Below are 22,852 nucleotides of genomic sequence, written 5' to 3'. Positions count from 1 at the left end.
AAATGGAATTCTATAATTCCTTATACACCAGAATATAATCGTGGACTAGGACAATGATGTTATACAATTTCATTTACTCCCTCTGATGATCCACGTCTTAAACAGCCACAGTTTTGTATACAGGTCAAATCCCCGTATTTAATGTTGTTTATGTCAATATAAAGAAAATCTTAATAATAATTTTTTTATTGCCTTGCCATTGACTATTTGAGACTCCAAGACTTGTTTAAATAAAAAGTTACATACTGAATAACAACAGAATTTATTGTAACTAACTTCTCAGAACTATAAAATATGTTACTTTTTCAACAAGTTCAAAATACTTTTAGAAAAACTTACTAACCTGGTCAAAAATCATTACAAATCTTTTAGGATCTTTTTATTAGACAGCAAATCTGTTTTAGAATCTTAATAAAGATCAGTCAAAATAGAGCCAAGGTACAAACTGAGAATAAAAGAACTGTGTTGAGGCTACTGTTCAGACTATATTTGATCACTTGATTAAATTTTTAATGTCAAGAGGTTTGCTCTTTCTATAAAAATTAGTACTGCAACCTGGTGTTCAGGTACCTTACCCACCAAGTTATGTGTCATAGAGCTTCTTATACACAGATAATTATCATTTGTAAGGATATCAGCTACAGCCTTCTATAACTAAAGAACTTCAATTCTGCATTAAAATTAAGAAAGGAAATTGGTTTATTAAAGCACAATTTTAGAAGATATTATTAAAATACCTAAAATTAATAGATATTAGCCAGGGGACTTTCCTGGTGGTCCAGTGGTTAAGACTCAGCATTTTTACTGCTGAGGTTCAGTTCTTAGTCAGGGAACTAAGATCCCACAAGTTGTGCAGTGTGGCCAAAAAACAAACAAGCAAATAAAAAAAGGTATCAGCCAGAAACAGCTTCCCAAGAGGAGAGATGGATAGTCTGCAATTTATATTATTTAAAATCATCAAAAAAAATACTATCCACTTTGGAGAAACAACTCTGATTAGGGATCTCGTGTAGATAATACCAAATTCTCTGGTCCGAAGGCTCTACAGCAAAGTCATCCTTTTGTACTCTATGCAATTTCCAGAACCTTCTGGGCAATAGGCTGCTTATAGAGCAAAATGATAAATACTTGCTACTATCAGCAAAAACTACAATCACATCTTAAAAGTAATTACATTTTATATCTCTAAACAAATCCACTAACCACTCAGGTTTAAGTCTTTAGACATTTTAAAAACTGCCATCTGAGGAGTAACCATTGTCATGGACTAGTAGGGGTCATTATCACATCTGGGACTCAGTGTGAGCATTAAGTGACTTTGGCCAATCATGGGGGATGTGTTTTATCTTCCGTCCCATTCTGACAAAATTGGATGGAGAGCCACTTCCAGGGCAATTTGCTCATCACAGTCAGGGTGTTGAGGAACAGACATCATGCCTCTATGCAGCAGCTGTTTATACTGCCCTAGTGCAACTCTGTTAACCTGAGCACAGAGAGCTGAGCATGGATACCACATGTATCACACATAAAGCAAAGACTATAATCCAGAGGTAGGTTTCCACAAAGTTTGTTTTGTTTTAGTTTGGCCATGCCACATGGGGCGGCGTGCAGGATCTTCGTTCCCCAACCAGGGATCAAACCTGAGCTCTGGCAGTGAAAGCACTGAGTCCTAATCACAAGACTGCCAAGGAATTCCCATTAACAAATTATTATTAATAGTATCAGTACCTATACTTTTCTTTCAGACAAATTTGTTATTTATGTTTCATTAGTATTCAAAAGTAGTTGTATCCTCTCCAATCAATGCCCAATATGTTATTTCACCAAGGAAAAAAAGGTAGGATAGGCAGTCTATGGAACCCTTGAACCTACAGTAAACTACAGATCAGAAGTGTGAGAGCCCATGATTAAAGATACAATGTGCCACCCACTGCAACCCAGTCTCAAACGGAAACGATCTACAAAATCAAAATAAGTAAGATACACCAAAAGGTATCGCAACTTTTAAGACTTCTTTTTTAAAGTCCTGAGCTGATATTAGCTATTTATGCAGTTGGAATTTTAGGATTTTAAATGTTAATTCCCTCCTTGGAGTAAATACTTGAAGGTTTTAAACCAAAGTTATAATAAAGTGAAGGAGGGTTCAAGATTCCAAGTTATTGACAGGCACAGGCAGTGCGACTGCTCACCAGCCTGACCGCTGGCACAATGCTCACCTTCAAGAAGGTGCCTATCTCTGCTGACTGGATACTCTCCCCTTAAAGAGCCCCAGGAGCATGTCCTGTACGTTCTTCCAAGGTTTTTTTTATACCAAACTCGGGAAATCCTTCCTTGGGTCTTTGCCTATTTCAATCTTCTGTGGACCCAGAATAAATGCTGGGAGTGGGCAGACTCCTCATGAAAACTTATTACGTAATTAAAACGATATCAAGTAAAGTCTTAGCTTTTTCTTCCTTAGTTTTGGCAATTCTGATTTTTTTAAGCTTTAAGATAGAACTTGTTTTTTATTCCTCTGATTATTTGCCATTTTTTCAGGACTTTATCTCATTCCTTACAATTCTTTACACATGTGGAGACAAAACTGAATGAAAAAAAGACTACCATTACTAAGACATTAATGACTACAACTACAAAAAAATTTAAAAATCCAAACCAACTTTCAATTCTCAACTTTATCATCACAATTCACTTACTTAATAAGGTTCTGGAAAGCATAACCATCTGTCCACTGTTCAGTAAACGAAGCCCCATGTCGGACTGTGGTAAAGTGGCCCAGTCTCAAGCGATCTTGCATGCTTTTATCTCTACATGCCATCTTCTCTTGTTTTGACTTAGGGGAAAAGGACAAATAGAAAATAATCGTATTTTCCTACAAGAACTCAGATGCAGGGCTATGTTTGTTTTTTGTACTATACTGCTCAAAGTTTAGGACAACTGGCTCAATCTACACTGATTTCAGGAAGTTCCCTAAAGCTATAAACATTTTATATAACCCATAAGCATTCTACATCAACATATACTAACATACATTTCTGTTATAAATGTGGAATTTCCCTTCTATAAAATTAATGAATTAAGAGATGAAGCAAAGTTCTCCTCAGTATCTTTGACATTAATAATTCACTTCACTTTTTATCAGTGTTCCCTGTCCCTTTAATAGCATTTCAAAGATTTCAGCAAAAAAACAAACCACTAGTCTGTCTCAAACCTCTAGCTTATAATAATTTCATTAGGAAGTACTGTCATCTTCAAACTTTTCACTGTAAGATAAATAACTACTGGAGATATGTTTTACAAATTTTAAGACATTAATTATTTATGATATATAATAAACAATTAAATATTTATTTCAATAATTATAAGAAATAATTACTAAAGGCAAATTGCAACTAATCACTTACTATTAATATAATAAAGGAGGCATCAGCCAATTAAATAATCATATACAAGTAATTGCCAACTAGTTTAAAATACAAAACACTTAATTATCACATTATTATATATATAAATTACTCTAAATACCATATCTGAAATGGACATAAAACTATTGCTAAATGTCTGTATTAATAGGATGTGCTGTGTGCTCAGTCACTCAGTCGTGCCTGCCTCTTTGCAGCCTCATAGACTATTGCCCACTAGGCTCCTTTGCCCATGGAATCTTCCAGGCAAGAATACTGAAGTAGGTTGCCATTTCCTACTCCAGGGGATCTTCCCAATCCAGGGATCAAATCTCTTGAGTCTTCTGCATTGGCATGTGGCACGTGGGGTCTTTAACACTATGGCAACCCAGTAGCCCTTTCCTAAACCCAAAAGCCCTTTGTTGGTTTTTTGTTCTTCTTTCCAAAGAAGAGACATGGATTTACATAAATGTTTCTTACCAAAGAAGCTAGGCACACCCATGCCCACATAAGACAGAGAACTAAAGCTGTGGTCAGTCCTTTCCTACTTTGAAATACTTTCATTTCAGGTAAAAAGTTAGAAGTCACAACAATGGCACACCCTAAGCATCTTGGAATACAGAGTTGAGGCCACTACTTATCACTTACCTTTTCTATAAGCAGTTTCTTGCTCATCGTCACACATCGATTTAATCGTTCTTTGTATTTCTCTAACATCTTTTGCTGTTCATCAATCTGCCGTCTCAAATCACAGTTGGCCTTCAATGGAAAAAAATTTTTTAAATTAGCTCCAAGGAAGACAGATTAATACAAAAGCAGTTTCTAGGGAGTCTGAAAAGCATTTCTTTTGTTAAATTATAAGCAAAACTGAGATTTAAAGAGGTAAGAGTAACTATGACTTTAAAAAAAGAAGGTAAATACTTTGTTCCTTGATTTTCTTTTAATAAACTTATCATTTATTAAAGATGAATTCTGCTACTAGAAGCAGGATGTTTTTCTACTGGTCATACTTTACTCCTCCCCAAAGCCAGTTACAGATAAATCCAGTACCCCACACATGCTAATACTGTCATAAAATAAAAGAAAAAATCTATCATGAATGAGATGTTTATTTAGAATTCATTTAAGTAGCACTTTTAAGCATTTATAGATTAAATACTTACAAAGGGTGAATAAGCACTACTAAAAAAACAACACATAATGTTCTTTATGTTCAATTGTTGCTCTTCTGTTCTTCCTTCCAAAGAAGAGACATGGATTTACATAAATGTTTTTTACCAGAGAAGCCAGGCACACCCATGCCCACATAAGATAGAACTAACAAACAAGCTGAATACAAGGTCTTGGTTCAAGAAAACCAGAATGTAAATACACAGTTGATTTAGCTGTGGTCAGAAGGGTGGGCTAAATACTTTGAAAAATTCAAGACTCCTACAATAACAGAGAAGCGAAGAACCACTAACCCCAGGTCAATTTTGACTTGCAACTCCTGAGTTTACTCTTGTGTTAAACAAAAGATATCTACTCTTTTGGCAAATAAATGATACTATAGCACACTCGATTTTTGAGACTTTGAAGCTTCATTTTAAAGTGACCATTGTGCAACAGTTTCCATCTCCAAGTATCTACTTTCCTCATAATTTCTTCCTATTAGTTCTTCTGAGAGCGCTCATGAGTTCCATGGACCACATTACCAAAGGCCAAGTACAAGGACATTTGGTTAAATATGTCTAATTCATACTTAAAAAATCTGCAAGCCAAAGATCATATAATGCATATATATGAAGTCCAATCTACTTTTGGAAGGTGAACATCCCTTAAAATCTATAATCAAATTTATGGAATCAATCTCTGGCAGTTTATTTTAAATTTTAAAAACTCTAAATTTTTGTGGTTTCCAACACTAATGATTTTGTGTTCAGGTTTAAAATAGCACCTGACTAGCAGGTCCTGATGCAGCCTTACCCAAACATCTAACTAAAATGGAAAAACTCAATCAATGGTCCATGCCTGTCTGAAAGGAGACAAAAAGAGCAGTGGTTATTCCCCTGTCCCTCCGAATCAGAAACACAAGCTCTCATCAATTTGAAAAAATGGCATCTCTCCTTTGTGTCTTCTTTTCTGACGTAACCATTCCATTGGCACTGTTCTAGATCCAAAGAAAGACTACAATCTTCAGAAAACAAAGGATTAGAAAGACGGGAGTGGCAAAGAGGACATACCGTTTCCTGGGAAATAAAACCATATTTTTAAAACTCCCCAAAATAATCCTAAGTTAGGGTCAGTTTTTTACATACTCCATCTTCTCAATCTTAAGAAAATCAGATGATGAAGAAGACAAGCCCATGATCCTTTTTTAGCTCAGCAGAGCTACCCTGGACAAAAATCTTAATTTTTTGGTTTAGATTAGACAATTAGACTAGGATTTCTATAAACACACAATATCTAATTATAAACCTTGGCAATTCAATGAGCACCCAAGTGAAAAGAAGAGACGTTAAGAGCAACACCAAGCAAGTATACATGCTAACAACGAAAGATGGAAAATAGGTACTGAGTTTAAACACGGCTCTTCTCACTGAAGGATGGAGAAAAGCAAACTAAGAAACAAAACCACCAGGCCTAAGGAAAAATGTTTCTGAATAGAAAAGGGAACATCAGCTTGAGAACAATAAAAACATTGGAGATTAAAATGTTAGCCAATTTTATTTACAAATTGGTAGTATTTATGTATAGATGGATTCATGTACAGGGACTTCGATGGCAGTCCAACAGTTAAGACTTCATGCCTCCACTACGTGGGAATCCCTGACCAGGTAACTGCATCCTGTATGCTGCGTTTTGTGGCCAAAAAATAAAAATAAATAAACAATTTCTTTAAAAAATTTTATATATGCTATAAATAGATCAAAAATTACTATAGTAAATATACCAAATGTTTTAATTGCAGTTAATGGAATTATGGGTGTCATTTTATTTTTTTTACTATTTTTACTATTCTCTAAATTTATTATAAAGAGTATGTGTTGCTTTTTACAATAAGAAAACAATAAACCTTAAAATATTTTTAAAAGGGTCAGTCAATATGCCAAACTGTATATTAAAAATTATTTCAGAAAATATCATGGTATTACTGTATAGCACAAGGAACTCTACTCAATATTCTGCAATAAGCTATATGAGAAAAGAATCTTAAAAAGAATGAATATATGTATAACTGAATTACTTTGCTATACATCTGAAACATAACAATGTAAATCAACCATACTCCAATAAAATAAAAAATTTTTTTAAAAATCATTGTATACTTTCTAGAGGTATATTTTAAACTCCATAGAGCTACTTTTAAAGTTTCTCTTGTGAGCACAAAACACTTTAGACGAATAGGTTATAAAAGATATAAAATGCAAAACCAGGACTGCAAAGTACTTGTGAAATAGTTTTTAAAATTCAAATACACATATATGTGGAATCTAGAAAAACGGTAGAGATGAACCTATTTCCAGAGCAGGAATAGAGACACAGACGTGGAGAACGGACATGTGGATGGGGGGGTGGGGCGTGGGGGGTGAGGAGGAGAATGGGAGGGTGAGACAAACTGAGAGTCTGGGATTGACACATACACACTACCATGGGTAAAACAGACTGCTAATGGAAGGCTGCTGTAAGCACAGGACGCTCAGCTTGGTGTGCTGTGATGACCAAGAGGGGTGGGACGGGGGGTGGGAGGGAGGTCCAAGAGGGAAGGGATATATGTATGCATATAGCTGACTCACTTCATTGTACAGCAGAAACTAATACAGTATAGCAATTATATTCCAATAAAAAAATCAATAAAATTTTTAAAAATTCAAAGACATTAAAAAAAAATTTCCCTGAAATGGGAAAACAACACTCTATATACATATTCTCACAGCTTCAACTCTCCACAGATATAGTCCTCTAGTATATATTTAAATACTAAAATTCTACAATTAAGATGTCCAATGTAAAGGTACCATTTGGAATATAGTTTGATCCTTGTTACCTACTCAGATTCCCTCAGATCAAAGGAAAATATCCAAATGTCTACATTTTAACTTTATTATTTAGTTACAGTAATTATCTCCATGATATGCACGTAATTCACACATATAAATATAGATAAATCAATCACTGCTTGTTATAAAATCTCGTATGACATTTTAATACTTACTCTTAATAAATCATCTATTCTTCCTTCCTTCTTCTCTAAATCAGAATTCTTACTGTTTTCTAGTGCAGATATTTTTTCTATTGTGAGGTCAGACTACAGGGATAAGCAGAAAACAAACTCAGGATTAGTCTCAAAATATTACATGTCATCAGATTTTTCTCATTACTTTTCTGAAAAAAAGCACTTGATGACACAACTAGCCTGGAATCACATGGCTCAAGAAATTAAATCTGCCTTTCTCATCTCATTCTTTAAGCATTACGTTCTGCTATACTTGTCCTTCAAAAATATATTAACTCTGGAATAAAATGTATGAATTCTCAAAATACTGTGCACTGAACAGTACAGAAACATACTCTCTAGAAATGAAACTAACTGAATAGAAAAGGTCATCAGAGGAGAAAGAACCCAAGTCTCTAAAGAACAAACATGCCACCTAGTGGAAACAGAGCAACCAGAAGAAGAGAGATGAATGCTCAAGTACCGAAGTCTATTCAACTATTCAAAAGTTTAATTCAAATAAAATTAAAATCTGCTCCTGAGGGCTGTTTAGCTCTTGTGACTTAAGAAATTCTCCTAGATTTCCAGGCATCCTGTCTTGAAGGTAACAAGGTACCAACAGGCTTCAAGAAAACAAGGTATAATATTTGGTGAGCTCAACACAACAAAATGGAGGATATATCCACTATCCTTTTAGCAGATATTATTTCTGAATATTCACAACATTCCCTAAATTAAGGAGTTTCTGAAGACTGTTAAGGAAGAATTATGTTGGTGTGCCACGTGTTAAAGAAGTTTAAAACAACAAGGTTTTACTGTGTATCACACAGAACTATATTCAATAGTTTGTAATAAACCATAATGGAAAAAGAATCAGAAAAAAAAAGAATACAGACACATACATATATATACGTATAACCAATCACTTTGCTATGCATGTGAAATTAACACAACATTCTAAATCAACGATATTTCAATAAAAAAGATTCCCTGCCGCCTACCGTAAGTACTGTGCCAACAAGTGTTTTGTAGATACTAAGATGATGATAATCAACCACATTTTATAGATAATTTGAACTGAAGAAAAATGAGGCCCCAAAAGATAAAGCATAAGTTGCAGAGCTAGAACCTGAATCGGGGTCCTGAGTTCTCCAAAACAAGTGCTTTTTTCCTTGATCCCATGCTGCAATAGAATCATCTCTGTCCATAATCTTTCTGAATACATCAGAAAGGCAAAGGAACACCTCAAAAAGTTAAAAGCACCTTCCAAAAGACTTGAAATATTCATAATGCAAGTTCTGAATACAACACACACAAATAAGTGAGATGAAGTCAGAGAAATAAAGGGAGAGAGAAGACCCAGGTTTTACACGCAGTGTTAGCATTTACTCCGAAGCAGTGCCTTCCCTCTCTGTTTATCAACCACTGACCTACCTGGGTCTGTCTGTGCTGGATGGAGATCTGTTTTTGGGAGCTGCAGGAATGCTCTGTGTTGCCAGATCCCGTAGATGAGGGACTGTTTTGCTGAGCCTGGAATAAAGGTGTACCACCAATCACAAGAAGTTTTCCATCTTTCTCCATGAGCATTTATATGGATACAAACGATTACATAAAACAAATACTTCCTGATGCAAACCAAGACTCAGGGCCATGGAGCCAAGACGAAAGTATACACAATTCAAATGAAAAGTAAGGGCTTGACAAGGTGGCTTAGATCATTTTACTGTAAATAGTTTAAAACACCAAATGCTTACAAATGAATTTTTTAAATATGGAAATTAAGTATGTAAATGTCCTTTTCATGGTACAATTGATGCTTGAAAAACACACGGGTTAAGGGCGCTGACCATCCACCCTCCTCCCCCCACCACGCAGTCAAAAATCCACAGGTAACTTTACAGGTGGCCCCCTGGATCCATAGTTCTAAATCTGCTGATTAAACCAGTCTCGAATGGTGTAACACATAGTATGGATCTATTAAAAAAAATTCCACATCAAAGTGGACCTGAGCAGTCAGTCCAAACCCACACGTCTTAACAGTCAACCGTAAACGTGCTTTCGCAGGACAGGCTGGTGAAGCACTCAAGCACCAGGGACGCCCATGACTCAGGCGGAGAGGACTGGAAACTTCTATTCAGAAGCACATCCGAGACCCTCAAACTCTGCCCAGGAACACACAGTGGGCCAAAAATTTTGGCCGATTTACAATATCATCACTTGTTTACTGTGACATTTTACACATAAATAATGGGGCATTCTAAGGCACTTTCAAATTTAGAAGGTTTAGGACTTAATATAATTCAACTGTTCAAGACTATGCAATCACTATACAGATGGTCACCAACTTAACAACGGTTCCACTTAACAAGTTTTCAACTCTATGATGGTGCGAAAGCAATAAGTTCAGTAGAAACGGTACTTCAAATTTTGAATTTTGACCTTTTCCTGGGTTAGTAACATGTGACACAGTACTCTCTCATGATGCCACACAGCAGCAGCAGGCCACAGCTCCCAGTCAGCCACAGAGTCATGAAGGTAAACAACCAGATACACTGAGAGCCATACACCCAGACACCCATATTGATTTTTACTTTCAGTATTCAATAAATTACATGAGATTCACCACTATATTATAAAATAGACTTTGTGTTAGGTGATTGCAGGCTAATATACATGTTCTGAGCACATTTAAGGCAAGCAAGGTTGAGCTATGATATATTCAATAGCTGAGGTATATTAAATGTATTTTTATTTACAAGTGGTATTTTCAACTCATGACCTGTTTATTAGGACCTAATCCCATCATAAGTCAAGGAAGACCTTTACTCCAAAGAGTCCTTTTAAAAACAAAATTGCACTCAACATAGTACAACCTATCATAATACATAATTAGACATAATTACAAAATACTGGATATTCTGGGGATTATGGGCTAATGGAAATATCATCTCATCAGAGAATACAGTGTTTCGAATAATGTAAGTTTCATCTGATACTTCCTAATTATTCCTTTATTTCTTTATTCGTTAACATTAAAACAATGTATAACCATCACCTATTGAGCAATTACTGCCATGATCACCAGTAGTCCTTCAGTTCAGTCGCTCAGTCATGTCCGACTCTTTGCAACCCCATGAATGCCAGACCTCTCTGTCCTTCACCAGCTCCCGGAGTTTACCCAAACTCATGTCCATTGAGTTGGTGATACCATCCAACCATCTCATCCTCTGTTGTCCCTTTCTCCTCCTGCCCTCAATCTTTACCTGCATCAGGGTCTTTTCAAATGAGTCAACTCTTTGCATCAGGTGGCCAAAGTATTAGAGTTGCAGCTTCAACATCAGTCCTTTCAATGAACACCCAGGACTGATTTCCTTTAAGATGGACTGGCTGGATCTCCTTGCAGCCCAAGGGACTCTTAAGAGTCTTCTCCAACACCACAGTTCAAAAGCATCAATTCTTTGGTGCTTAGCTTTCTTTATAGTCCAACTCTCACAACCATATGTGACTACTGGAAAAACCATAGCCTTGACTGGATGGACCTTTGTTGGCAAAGTAATGTCTCTGCGTTTTAATATGCTGTTGAGGTTGGTCATAACTTTCCTCCCAAGGAGTACACGTCTTTCAATTTCATGGCTTCAGTCACCATCTGCAGTGATTTTGGAGCCCCCAAAAATAAAGTCTGACACTGTTTCCACTGTTTCCCCATCTATTTCCCATGAAGTGACGGGACCGGATGCCATGATCTTAGTTTTCTGAATGTTGAGTTTTAAGTCAACTTTTTCACTCTCCTCTTTCACTTTCATCAAGAGGCTCTTTAGTTCTTCTTCACTTTCTGCCATAAGGGTGGTGTCATCTGCATATCTGAAGTTATTGATATTTCTCCTGGTGATCTTGATTCCAGCTTGTGCTTCCTCTAGCCCAGCGTTTCTCATGATGTACTCTGCATATAAGTTAAATAAGCAGGGTGACAATATACAGCCTTGATGCACTCCTTGTCCTATTTGGAACCAGTCTGTTGTTCCATGTCCAGTTCTAACTGTTGCTTCCTGACTTGCAAACAGATTTCTCAAGAGGCATGTCAGGTGGTGTGGTATTCCCATCTCTTTAAGAATTTTCCACAGTTTGCAGTGGTCCATACAGTCAAAGGCTTTGGCATAGTCAATAAAGCAGAAATAGATGTTTTTCTGGAACTCTCTTGCTTTTTTGATGATCCAGTGGATGTTGGCAATTTGATCCTTGGTTCCTCTGCCTTTTCTAAAACCAGCTTGAACATCTGGAAGTTCATGGTTCACATATTGCTGAAGCCTGGCTTGGAGAATTTTGAGCACTACTTTACTAGCGTGTGAGATGAGTGCAATTGTGCGGTAGTTTGAGCATTCTTTGGCATTGCCTTTCTTTGGGATTGGAATGAAAACTGACCTTGTCCAGTCCTGTGGCCACTGCTGCATTTTCCAAATTTGCTGGCATATCGAGTACAGCATTTTCACAGCATCATCTTCTAGGATCTGAAACAGCTCAACTGGAATTCCATCACCTTTACTAGCTTTGTTCATAGTGATGCTTCCTAAGGCCCACTTGACTTCACATTCCAGGATGTCTGGCTCTAGGTGAGTGATCACACCATTATGATTATCTGGGTTGTGAAGCTCTTTTTTGTACAGTTCTGTGTATTCTTGCCACCTCTTCTTAATAGCTTCTGCCTCTGTTAGGTCCATATCATTTCTGTCCTTTATTGAGCCCATCTTTGCATGAAATGTTCCCTTGGTATCTTTAGTTTTCTTGAAGAGATCTCCAGTCTCTCCCATTCTATTGTTTTCCTCAGTTTCTTTGCATTGATTGCTGAGGAAGGCTTTCTTATGTCTCCTTGCTATTCTTTGGAACTCTGCATTCAGATGGGTATATCTATCCTTTTCTCCTTTGCTTTTTGCGTCTCTTCTTTTCACAGCTATCTGTAAGCCCTCTTCATACAGCCATTTTGCTTTTTGCATTTCTTTTTCTTGGGGATGGTCTTGATCTCTGCCTCCTGTATAAGGTCATGAACACTGTCCATATGAACAATGTCCATAGTTCTTCAGGCACTCTGTCTAGTCCCTTAAATCTATTTCTCACTTCCACCGTATAATTGTAAGGGATTTGATTTAGGTCATAACTGAATGGTCTAGTGGTTTTCCCTACTTTCTTCAATTTAAGTCTGAATTTGGCAAAAAGGAGTTCATGATCTAAGCCACAGTCAGCTCCTGGTCTTGTTTTTGCTGACTGTATAGAGTTTCTCCATCTTCGGCTGCAAAGAATATAATCAATCTGATTTCAGTATTGACCACCTGGTGGTGTCCATGTGTAGAGTCTTCTCTTGTATTGTTGGAAGAAGGTGTTTGCTATGACCAGTGCGTTCTCTTGGCAAAACTCTATTAGCCTTTGCCCTGCTTCGTTCTGTAGTCCAAGGTCAAATTTGCCTATTACTCCAGGTGTTTCTTAACTTCCTACTTTTGCATTCCAGTCTCCTATAATGAAAAGGACATCTTTTTTGGGTGTTAGTTCTAAAAGGTCTGTAGGTCTTCATAGAACCATTCAACTTCAGCTTCTTCAGCATTACTGGTCAGGGCATAGACTTGGATTACTTTACAAAACCCTATAAGGAGGTGCTGCTATTTCCATTTATAGATAAAGAAAATGCAAATCCGAGATATTAAGTACCTACATGGGGTCACAGAGCTAGTCAGTGGGAATAAGAATTGAGGGCTATCTGCATCCACAGTAACCAATCTCTATGAGCACAGTACACTGACTCTCACATCGGCCATTATGGGTACTGCTGTGAACAGGCCACAAGCAAGCTAAGCACTTCATACACACAACTTAACTGAAGGCTCACACAGTCTTGTAAGGTAGGCGATAATATCATCTCCGTTTTTATTTATTCACTCATCAAGTACTCACTGAAACATCCCCATCTAAGTATCATGTTAGATGCTCGGGACGCAATGGCCAAGAAAAACAGAAACAAAACCTAAAGGCCCAGTCATCACTCTGCCTTATAAAACTCATAAACCAAGAGAAGATGTATAAAACACTGGATAAATACTTGTTGATAGAAACTGTTAAACAATCATATAAATAAATACAAAACTGCAATTAAGGATATGTGCTATAAGCATACACAACAAGGTACCTAACCTAACTTAATGAATTGAGGGTGAATTCCTTGATAAAATAATATCAGAGTTAAAATTTGAAGGAAATAAGCAGTCAAAGAGAAGAGACGATAGGGTCATTCCAGGTTCTCACATTCCATACAAGAACCCAAGTGGAAGAGAGAGAACTGTTGTGGGGATCAAAAAGTGAAAAATGAGGAGTCAGTCTCAAAGAGATAAAACAATGTACACAGCCTGTATGTCAGAGCAGTGATTAGAGCCAGGTTTAGGAGAGTCTAAATAATTGATAATGTTCCCTATTCTTCCTACAATGTGGCAAACCTAACCTCGTCTTATTGATGAAGGGTTATGATTGTAAAACTCACATACTATACTGCACTATGATATAACCATTATCTCTTTCAGTTATCATTAGATTGCTTTTAAAATCCTATCCTTTTAAAATCTATCTCTAAATAAACATTACTGAGCTGCTTTTATAATAAACACCAACAAGAATCACATGACAGGCTAAAAGGCTCTTTCTATGAACTTCTAGATTTTGGTATATGGGTTTTTTATTTTTTTTAATGCTTTTTCCTTTTTTAACATGTGCTCATTTCTACGTTTTCTTTCAGCAAACAAAGGGTACTAGAATGTCATTCAAGGAGACGTTTCCAAATTAAAGCTCTCTGTAAAAATGTACATATAAATAGCCCGTGATAAGTAAAACTGCAGAAAGTTAACTAAGTCAGTGGGACAGAAGTAAGGAGGTAGCAAATCCTTATGAAAATGAAAACAATACTTACAAAAGATAGGAGAACTACAAAAATATAAGGACCTACTGTGACAAGTGAATCCATGAAAATACTCCATGAAAATTCTTATCATTCATTCGGTATTAATTATGAACCTCTGTGCCTGGTCCTGTGTTAAACACTAGAAATGCAACACTGGAAAACAAAGAGAGCTTAGTCTCCTGAGTCCACAGTTACAGGATCATGTTCTCAAGAAATGAGAAGCTGATGGCCTTGCTAAGCAGACCATTGTAGTTGTAAATTTAGTCCAACCCTTACTCGGCAAAACATCCTTCCCAGACTTCCGTGTTCTTCATTCCAATTACAGAAGTAGTATTGGCTTCTAATTCATAATTACAGGCTAGATTTCCCAAAGTCCTACTGATACTTGGAAGGTTTTCTTTCTAAATGAAACCCTAATAGCATTAAGAAACAAAGGAGAATTAAGAATCAGAAATTTTTAAAAACTTTAAATTTTAAGAAACATTCAAAAGCATTTGGGATCAGACTGATAGAGAAAGTAAAATAAATTCACAGCTGGAAACACCAGCAGTAAAACAGGCTGGTTCTTTTCAAGGGAACTCCTCCAAAGCCCCACACTGAGATTTACCTTTACCAGGACTGACCCATGGAACAATTATCAGACATTTAAAACCTGTATAGTCCAACAAGGTCCCCTCTTGATCTCTCCCTTGCATAGTGAGAGCCATGGATACTACTGCTTCTGAACCAAGGGTAAAGCACAAGAATTGGTCTCTTAAATTAAAAAAACAAACATGTAAATATTTAAAATGAAAAAATGAGTGAGTCCAGGGGGAGGGGCTTCTGCTATGAATATTGTGTCCTAAGGAAAATAGCAAAGAAAGCACAGTATCCCTGCCCGCTACAACTGACAGAATGGAGGAATACGTGGATTACACCGCTAAGAGTTAAAAAGTTACCTAGCAAAACAACGCCCTCCTTATTTCCATGTTTGTAAAGGAGCTGGTTTTTCTGCTGAAAGCTGACCAGATGCTTACACAGGGATAACACACACACACACACACACCAATGGAGGGCTATTTGGGAAGCGGTACAATGCCACTGCAGAGAAAAATCCATGCCAATAACCTATGCTAAATCACTCTAATAGTACTGCATTCAACTAAAGCAAGATACATTTTTCAAGAAAACCAACAGCACAAAGTGGAGATCCAACATGAAAAAACAAAACCTGATCCAAGAGAAAATAGAGAATTCAATAAAAACAACTTTAAAAATAAAATATGTTCAGAGAGGGTTAAAAGGATACTACAGTAAAGAACTTGAAAAATAAATGTGACAAGATAAGAGTATCAATATTCTAAAAAGTGAATAGATGAACTAAGTAACAAAATGCATAGAACCGAACACAGAAAATCTGAAAGACAATGTCAAGAAAATCTCCCAGAGGAAGAAACAAAGTCAAGTAGCATGAAAGAAAAGTTAAGAAACAAGAACAGGAAGAGGCTTCAAAACTATCTAACAGGCTTTTAGGAGGAAAAGAGCAGAGGGAAAGAAAAATCTAAGAATAGTAAAATAAAGCTTCTCTGAGGTAAAAGGTTTTTTAAGACTAAAAAAAGGCTATGACATGACAAGGACAAGACAAATAGTGGACAGACCTCAAGAATAAAAAGATACCATACGATCATCTCAACAGATACAGAGAAAGCATCGAATACCCTTTCATGATGAACTCAATGAACTCAGAAGGGAACTTTTTCAACACCAAAAAAGGCCATCTCTGAAAAACATTTGCAATAACATGAAAAAGAATAAACTCTTAGAAATAATTTGAACAAAACAAGGGCAAAATCTATACACCAAAAATTCCAAATTTTATTACTAATAAAAATAAATTGAAGATACCTAAATAAATGGAAAGATATCTCATATTCATGGACTGGAAAACAATATTTTTATGAAGTCAATACCCCCAAATTAGTCTGCAGAGTCAGCACAACTGCTATAAATTTCATCTGGTCTGTTTACAGAAACTGAAAAGCTGATCCTAAAATTCATATGGAAATACAAGGGATCCCACAGCCAAAAAAAAATCTGCAAACTACATTTTTAAAAATTAAAGCATTTAAGAACATCTTATATAATGTTAAAAGATGTAGCTTTTGAGGAAGTAACAGACCTCATATATATATTAAAAAAAACCTTTTAGACCTTGACAACTATAACTGCCTCATTCAATCTAAACAAATTCAGTGACTAGGACTGTTTTCTTCTCAGTGAATCCAATAAAATCACACGGTTTTACGGTGCACAATAATGAAACAACCATAATATTGTAAATACTCCTTAAATGTTGTCAATTTTTAGAATAATTTATAAAGCAGAAACAATTCAATTATAGTTAAAATAACAAACTAAATATCACAATGTAATAATAACTAAAAAGCTGAAAGATGAAAAAGGAAGCTGGGTATGTTAAACATCTCTCAATGGGGAATGTTGATTACATAAAAGATAATTTGAAGTTAAAATGGTATTCAGTACAAAATCTAAAACAAACTCTTAACAGTGATTATCTCATGAATACAAAGGAAAGAATTTTACTCTTCTATATCACTTCAATTATTCATAGATCATGCACATATACTACTTTTACAATTTAGAAAACTATATGTTTATAATGTTGAAAATCAAATTTCTTATGTTGAAATTCATAAAATTATGTACCAATATGATTTTAAACGGGCTTCTCTTGTGGCTCAGCTGGTAAAGAATCTGCCTGCAATGCGGGAGACCTGGATTCGATCCCTAGGTTGGGAAGAACCCCTGGAGAAGGGAAAGACTACCCACTCCAGTATTCTGGCCTAGAGAATGCCATGGACGTCCATGGGATCAAACATTCAAAGGATCAGACTCATAATATTCTGCCACCTATTTTTACTTATCAGTATTGATCTATAGGTCTTTCATTGCCAATACATATACCTACTTTTTTTTTATGAGGGCAATACTACCCTAAATTAATCTGCAGAGTCAGCACAATTGCTACAAATTCCATCTGGTCTGGTTTACAGAAATTGAAAAGCTGATCCTAAAATTCATATGGAAATGCAAGGGATCCCATGGCCAAAAAAAGTCTACAAAACTACATAAAAGTCTATCTCACTTCATTGGTCAACTGTAGAGCATCCCATTGTATATACATACTATATTTTATCTAACTAGTCCCTATATGAAAGATGCCTTCATTAATTCATACAACATATAATTAAACTGCCTGTATATGAGAGCAGATCCTGTTCCAGTGTTGGCGGTGCAGAAGTGAACAAAGTGAAGTCCTTGACCTGATGCAGCTTACATTGCAGTGGAAGGGAGTTAGGATGGGGGTGCAGAGTGAGACAAGTAAATTATAACAGGTAAGCTAGTGATAAGGCTAAGAAGAAAAATTAGGGCACAGCAGCTACATAATGTTTGGGGGGAGCAGGAAGGAGTGCTATCTTATACAATACAGCCTTTCTAATAGGCTGTAGACTTAAGCAGAGACTAGAGAGAACCAAGGGGACAAGGCAAGGTGATATCTAGAGGAAGAATGTTAATATAAAGGCCCTGAGGTGAGAGACACCAGGTAGTATTTGAAGAAGAAAGGCAGCCAGTGAGGATGGAACTTGGTGAGGGAGGGAGGCAGTAGTAACAGATGTCAAAGTGGTGGGAAACAGGCCATGCAAGGCATTATGTGCCATTATGAACACTTGTGAGCAGGGGAGTGGCATGCCTGGACTTAAGCTCCAATGGGATCACTCTGATCTGCTGAGAACAAAGGCAGAAGCTGACAGTTCAGTTAGGAGGCTACCACCATGATCTCAGTGGGAGACGAGATTTGAGTGGTCATCGTTAAGGGCAGGAGAAGTGGCAGGATTCTGAATATATTTTGAAGGTAAAATCAGTAGACTTGCTGATGGATTCAGAATTAGGATATAAAATAAAGAGATAAGACTAGAATGACTCCAGGATTTTTGAACAATTGTAAGCCGAGAGCTGAAAATTACTGAGATGTGGAAGAAATGGGGTTTGGAATGGGGCAACAAAGTGAAGAATTCAGCTTTGGTCGTGTTAAATTTGATATGCCTATTAGACACAGACAACTGACTACATAGATCTGGAATTCAGGGAAGGGCTCTGGGCTGGAGATGTAAATTTGGAAGTCTTCTGAGTATAGGTGATAACTGAAAGTAAGAAACTAAATGAGATTCTCCTTACTGAAAGATGGTATGTATATAAGAGGACTGAAGACTGAGCCCTGGGGCACTCCAACATTTGGAGATCCAGGAAATGAAGAAGCATCAAAAAGTCAGAAGCAAAGAAAAGACCATGTGCTTAAAGAAGAAGGGACTGATCAACTGCAGCTAATGAATTATATTGAATAAGTTCTGAGAACTGATTGCCGGACTTAGCAACGTGGAGATAATAGGTATTCTTGTTAGAAGTTCCTCTGAAACACTGTGGAAGGACACTGCTTTCAAATTTTTGCAATTTATAAACAATACAATAAACATCTTTGTGTAGTTCATGGGAATGGAATTTTGGGACCCAAGGATATGTAAACTTAACACTGAGATACACTGCCAACCTGTCCAAATGACTGTACCAATTTATACATACACATAGCACTGTATGTGTATCTAAGCCACTACCTGCACCAAGAATCACCAGATTTACTAGTCCTTGTCAATTTGATAAGTTATTTTATTTTGCATTTCTCTATGGCTGAAGTTAACCAGTTTTCACATTGTTAGACATTTGTCCTTTTTTTCCCATTAAAACTACTTGTTCATAGCCTTTGCCTTTTATTTTTTTTAAAGGAAACTGCTTGTCTCTATTAACCAACATTTGTTATATATTTGCTAACTTTTTTGCTTTTCTCCTTTTTTATCTAAGTTTACACTCCAGTTGGAACTGCAGAGAAGCAAAGAGAAACAGAACTATACCAAAGCTTCTAGGACTTTGGTTTTTATACTATTTCCATGTTCCTTCTTCAGACGTGATTACCATATTACTCCTCTATAAGAAAGTATTCCAAAGCAGAGAGATGTTGGGCCATTATGGTGGCAGTGGAGACGGTGAGAGATGGTCAGATTCTAGATATAAGTATGTTTTCTGATAGATTAGATGTAGAATATGAGGAAAAAAGGAAGCATTAAAGATAAAGCCACATGTATTAGTTCTCTACTGCTCAGCAATAAATTACCCCCAAACTTAAAGAACTCTGAGGTAATACATGGGTACTGTTTTAAGCTGAGGAAGGAAAGAATGGGAGAAGGAAGGAAGGGCAGAAGTGATTCAAATAATACACAATGATCCCTATCTAATTATTTTATTATTTTTATCTCCTTTCCTTTCATGGCCTTTTTTAATACAATCATATGTGGGTTAATCCCAGAGGTTATAGAGATTTATTTGCTCAGAAACCATGGAGCAAATAAGGAGGAAACAGATTACTGGAGAAAATGAACCAGAAAGAGAGAAAGAAACGTTGACCAATGGTAATGTCAGCTCTGAAGGAGGCCCCTAAAAATGGAGGGACAGGGCGATGGGGCTTTCTGTTGCTTTACTGTGTCACTGAAAACAAACAGGTACTTGGCAGGGTAAAGAAACCAAGAAAAGCAACAACTTTTAAGTCAAACTGCATTATAATTTGGCAAATAAAAAAATGGGGTCAAACATTTATAATAATCAAATTCCTGTTCTTCAAGGAAGAAGAAAGAAGTAAGGTGAAAGGAACAAACAGGTAGCCAAATAGTCTTGGAAAAGCAACTGTGCTAATACTCTGAAGAAATGAGAGAAAGCAAGCATGCAGGCTGTCCAGATACCATAGAGGGGAAAATGACTAGTAAGCATGCCTATCCCCATACTAATATTTTATTAACTTGACTATTAACTTCAAACAAGTGATGGTTGGAGTCTGGAGATTTTATTTTTAATTGTAATGGAATTTAATCTGTATTTTCTGTTCTTTGTCAACCTAAGGTTGTGTTTTCCATCCCACAGGAAACTCAGACTTTGATAAAGCAGTCTCTCGCAGCGCCTTGAGCCAAGCGGGGCTGAGCACAAGCACACACCTTTAGAGGTAACACAGAGTTAGAAATCATCATCTCTCTACCAAAATCCTTACTCAAACTCCATCTCGGCTCCAGGAAAACAAGGATGTGCATAAACGCAGCCTCAGTACTCACTGAGACAAAAGTGAAGCAGAGGCCAGCTCCCCTCTGTGCCAGCTGCTCTGTGTCGAGCCGAGGTTTTGCCAGCATCACTGACATAAGCGTTGGCAGGGCAGACTGCTCCTCTGACACCTCCTTTGTAGCGCTGCCATCTAAACCATAGAGAGGCTGTTCTACTCGCCGCTGGAAAACATGAAAGAAAACACACAAATTACATGACAAAGAAAACATCTGATACTGCCAAAACATGCAACAGATTAAAACACAGTTATCAGATACAAGAAGGACTTTAAAAAAAAAAAACCCTCTGAAAACAAATATGGAGAGTACAGTAACATTATCACTGGATTATGACCTATCTTAGTACATTTTAATGGTTCTATATTTACAGAACTCTGAATTTGCAGGTTACTTTGTAGAGTTCAACAAACAACTTCATTATACCCTCAATTCTACAAGGAAATGCTATTTCTAACCTCTAGGTTAATAAAGATTAAGGCATTGGCCCCTACTTACTTCACTCTCTATTCTATTCTATTATCATATTATACCCATATGCAAAATATAAAATAAATACAAACAAAAGAATAATATACCACAATTATGTATGGCTTATTCTAGAAATGTAAGGATAGTTCATTATTCCATCTACTAATGTAATTCACTACATTAATGTTGGTGTGGGAGGGCAGAGAATCAAGATTCTTTCCTTTAGATGCAAAAAGATTTGCACATTGTTGGGCAATACTTAAAAAAAAAAACCTGTAAGTATCCATTTATAATTCAACAGAGTATTTTTTCAGAAATAAACATAACTATAATTAATGGTGCTATACTTGAGATACCTTCATTAAAATTAGGAACTAGACAGGGGTTAACACATTAATATCACAGTCATTCAACATTATCATAGAATTTTTAGCCAAAGTGATAAGGAAAACAATATGAGGTATAAACACTGGAAAATATCAAACATTAGAAAGTGTCAATTTTGGATGATATAACTATTCACAAAGGAAACCAAACAAATCAACTGAAAAACAACAAATAAGAGTTCAGTAAGATGGCCAAATAGAAAATAAATACACAAAAATCAATAACTTCCCCATATATCAACAACTTGATTATAATCAGAACAAGTAGCATCAGAAGAAAAATCAGATTCAAAATTATCTATAAAATACTTACAAGGAAACAATATGCAGATTACATGTAAAACAAAAACTATAATTCACTGACAAATATAAAAGACGACCAACGTTATATGGCAAAATACTGTGCTTCTGAGTTCACATTTTAAATATGTCAAACTTCTCTAAAAGCCAGTGCTCAGGGCTTTTTGTGTATTATTGTTTCTATTTTTGCAAGAAAGGGTGTTGTGGTAGCATAGCGATTGATCATCTAGATTCTCCTCTGCTCTTTGGGGAGACTGTTTCTATGGATTTTCATATTTTAGTTCTGAGGTCCACTTGGAAAAATCATCAAAATTAGCCATGTAATTTTTGATAAAGTGTACCAGGGAAACCTGACCAGCTATTAAAACTTACTGCAAAGCAACACTGGCCTCTCTGGTAGCTCAGTGTTTAAGAATCCACCTGCCAGTGCAGGAGACAACCCTGGCTTGGGATGATCCCCTGGAGAAGGAAATGACAACACACTCCCATGGACATAGGAGAGCCTGGTGGGCTCCAGTCCAATGGGGTTGCAGAGAGTTGGACATGACTTAATGACTAAATAGCAATAACAAAGCAACAATAAACCAAATAAGCATAATCCTGGTAAAGGAACAAGCAGACTAATCAGTGGCACGGAAAAATCAGAAAAAGACCCATATAAAATGGATGTGTAATGTGTGATTATACTGCATTTCTAATTAGTGGGAATTTTATTACAAAGATGATATGATATGTACACAGATATTAGAAAAAAGGAAAAGTACATTACTTCCTTATAGTATACATAAAAATTATAAGAAAATATACAAATGCTATTATGACTTTCTAGTGGTGAGGGTTTTTTAAACATGACATTAAAAACACAAACCATATAGGAACATCTAAGAATAAGACAAAACTAGTAATAAGTCATGAAGAGAAAAACACTGATAAATCTGATCACTTCTAATTTTTTGACT

The 22,852-nt window shown here is 36.3% G+C and overlaps 1 protein-coding gene across 8 annotated transcripts in view; it reads right to left on the bottom strand.

Annotated features, from left to right (window-relative positions):
• TLK2 (tousled like kinase 2) overlaps positions 1-22,852 on the bottom strand; it is a 123,896-nt gene that overhangs the window by 46,594 nt on the left and 54,450 nt on the right. For 6 of the 8 annotated variants that reach the window (XM_005220906.5, NM_001192827.1, XM_059878146.1 and 3 more), the window contains 5 exons: positions 20,734-20,901; positions 9,028-9,123; positions 7,594-7,686; positions 4,047-4,157; positions 2,694-2,830 (listed from right to left, as the gene is read on the bottom strand). In XM_005220906.5, the coding sequence (XP_005220963.1) occupies positions 2,694-2,830; positions 4,047-4,157; positions 7,594-7,686; positions 9,028-9,123; positions 20,734-20,901 (605 nt within the window). The remainder of the gene's footprint in view (positions 1-2,693; positions 2,831-4,046; positions 4,158-7,593; positions 7,687-9,027; positions 9,124-20,733; positions 20,902-22,852) is intronic. The other 2 variants (XM_059878147.1, XM_059878149.1) reach the window with 1 other exon arrangement.

The sequence above is a fragment of the Bos taurus genome, chromosome 19, assembly GCF_002263795.3.
Source record: "Bos taurus isolate L1 Dominette 01449 registration number 42190680 breed Hereford chromosome 19, ARS-UCD2.0, whole genome shotgun sequence".
Lineage (NCBI taxonomy): Eukaryota > Metazoa > Chordata > Mammalia > Artiodactyla > Bovidae > Bos > Bos taurus.
Note: the sequence above shows the minus strand (reverse complement) of the source record. Positions and strands in the feature narration are given on the sequence as shown.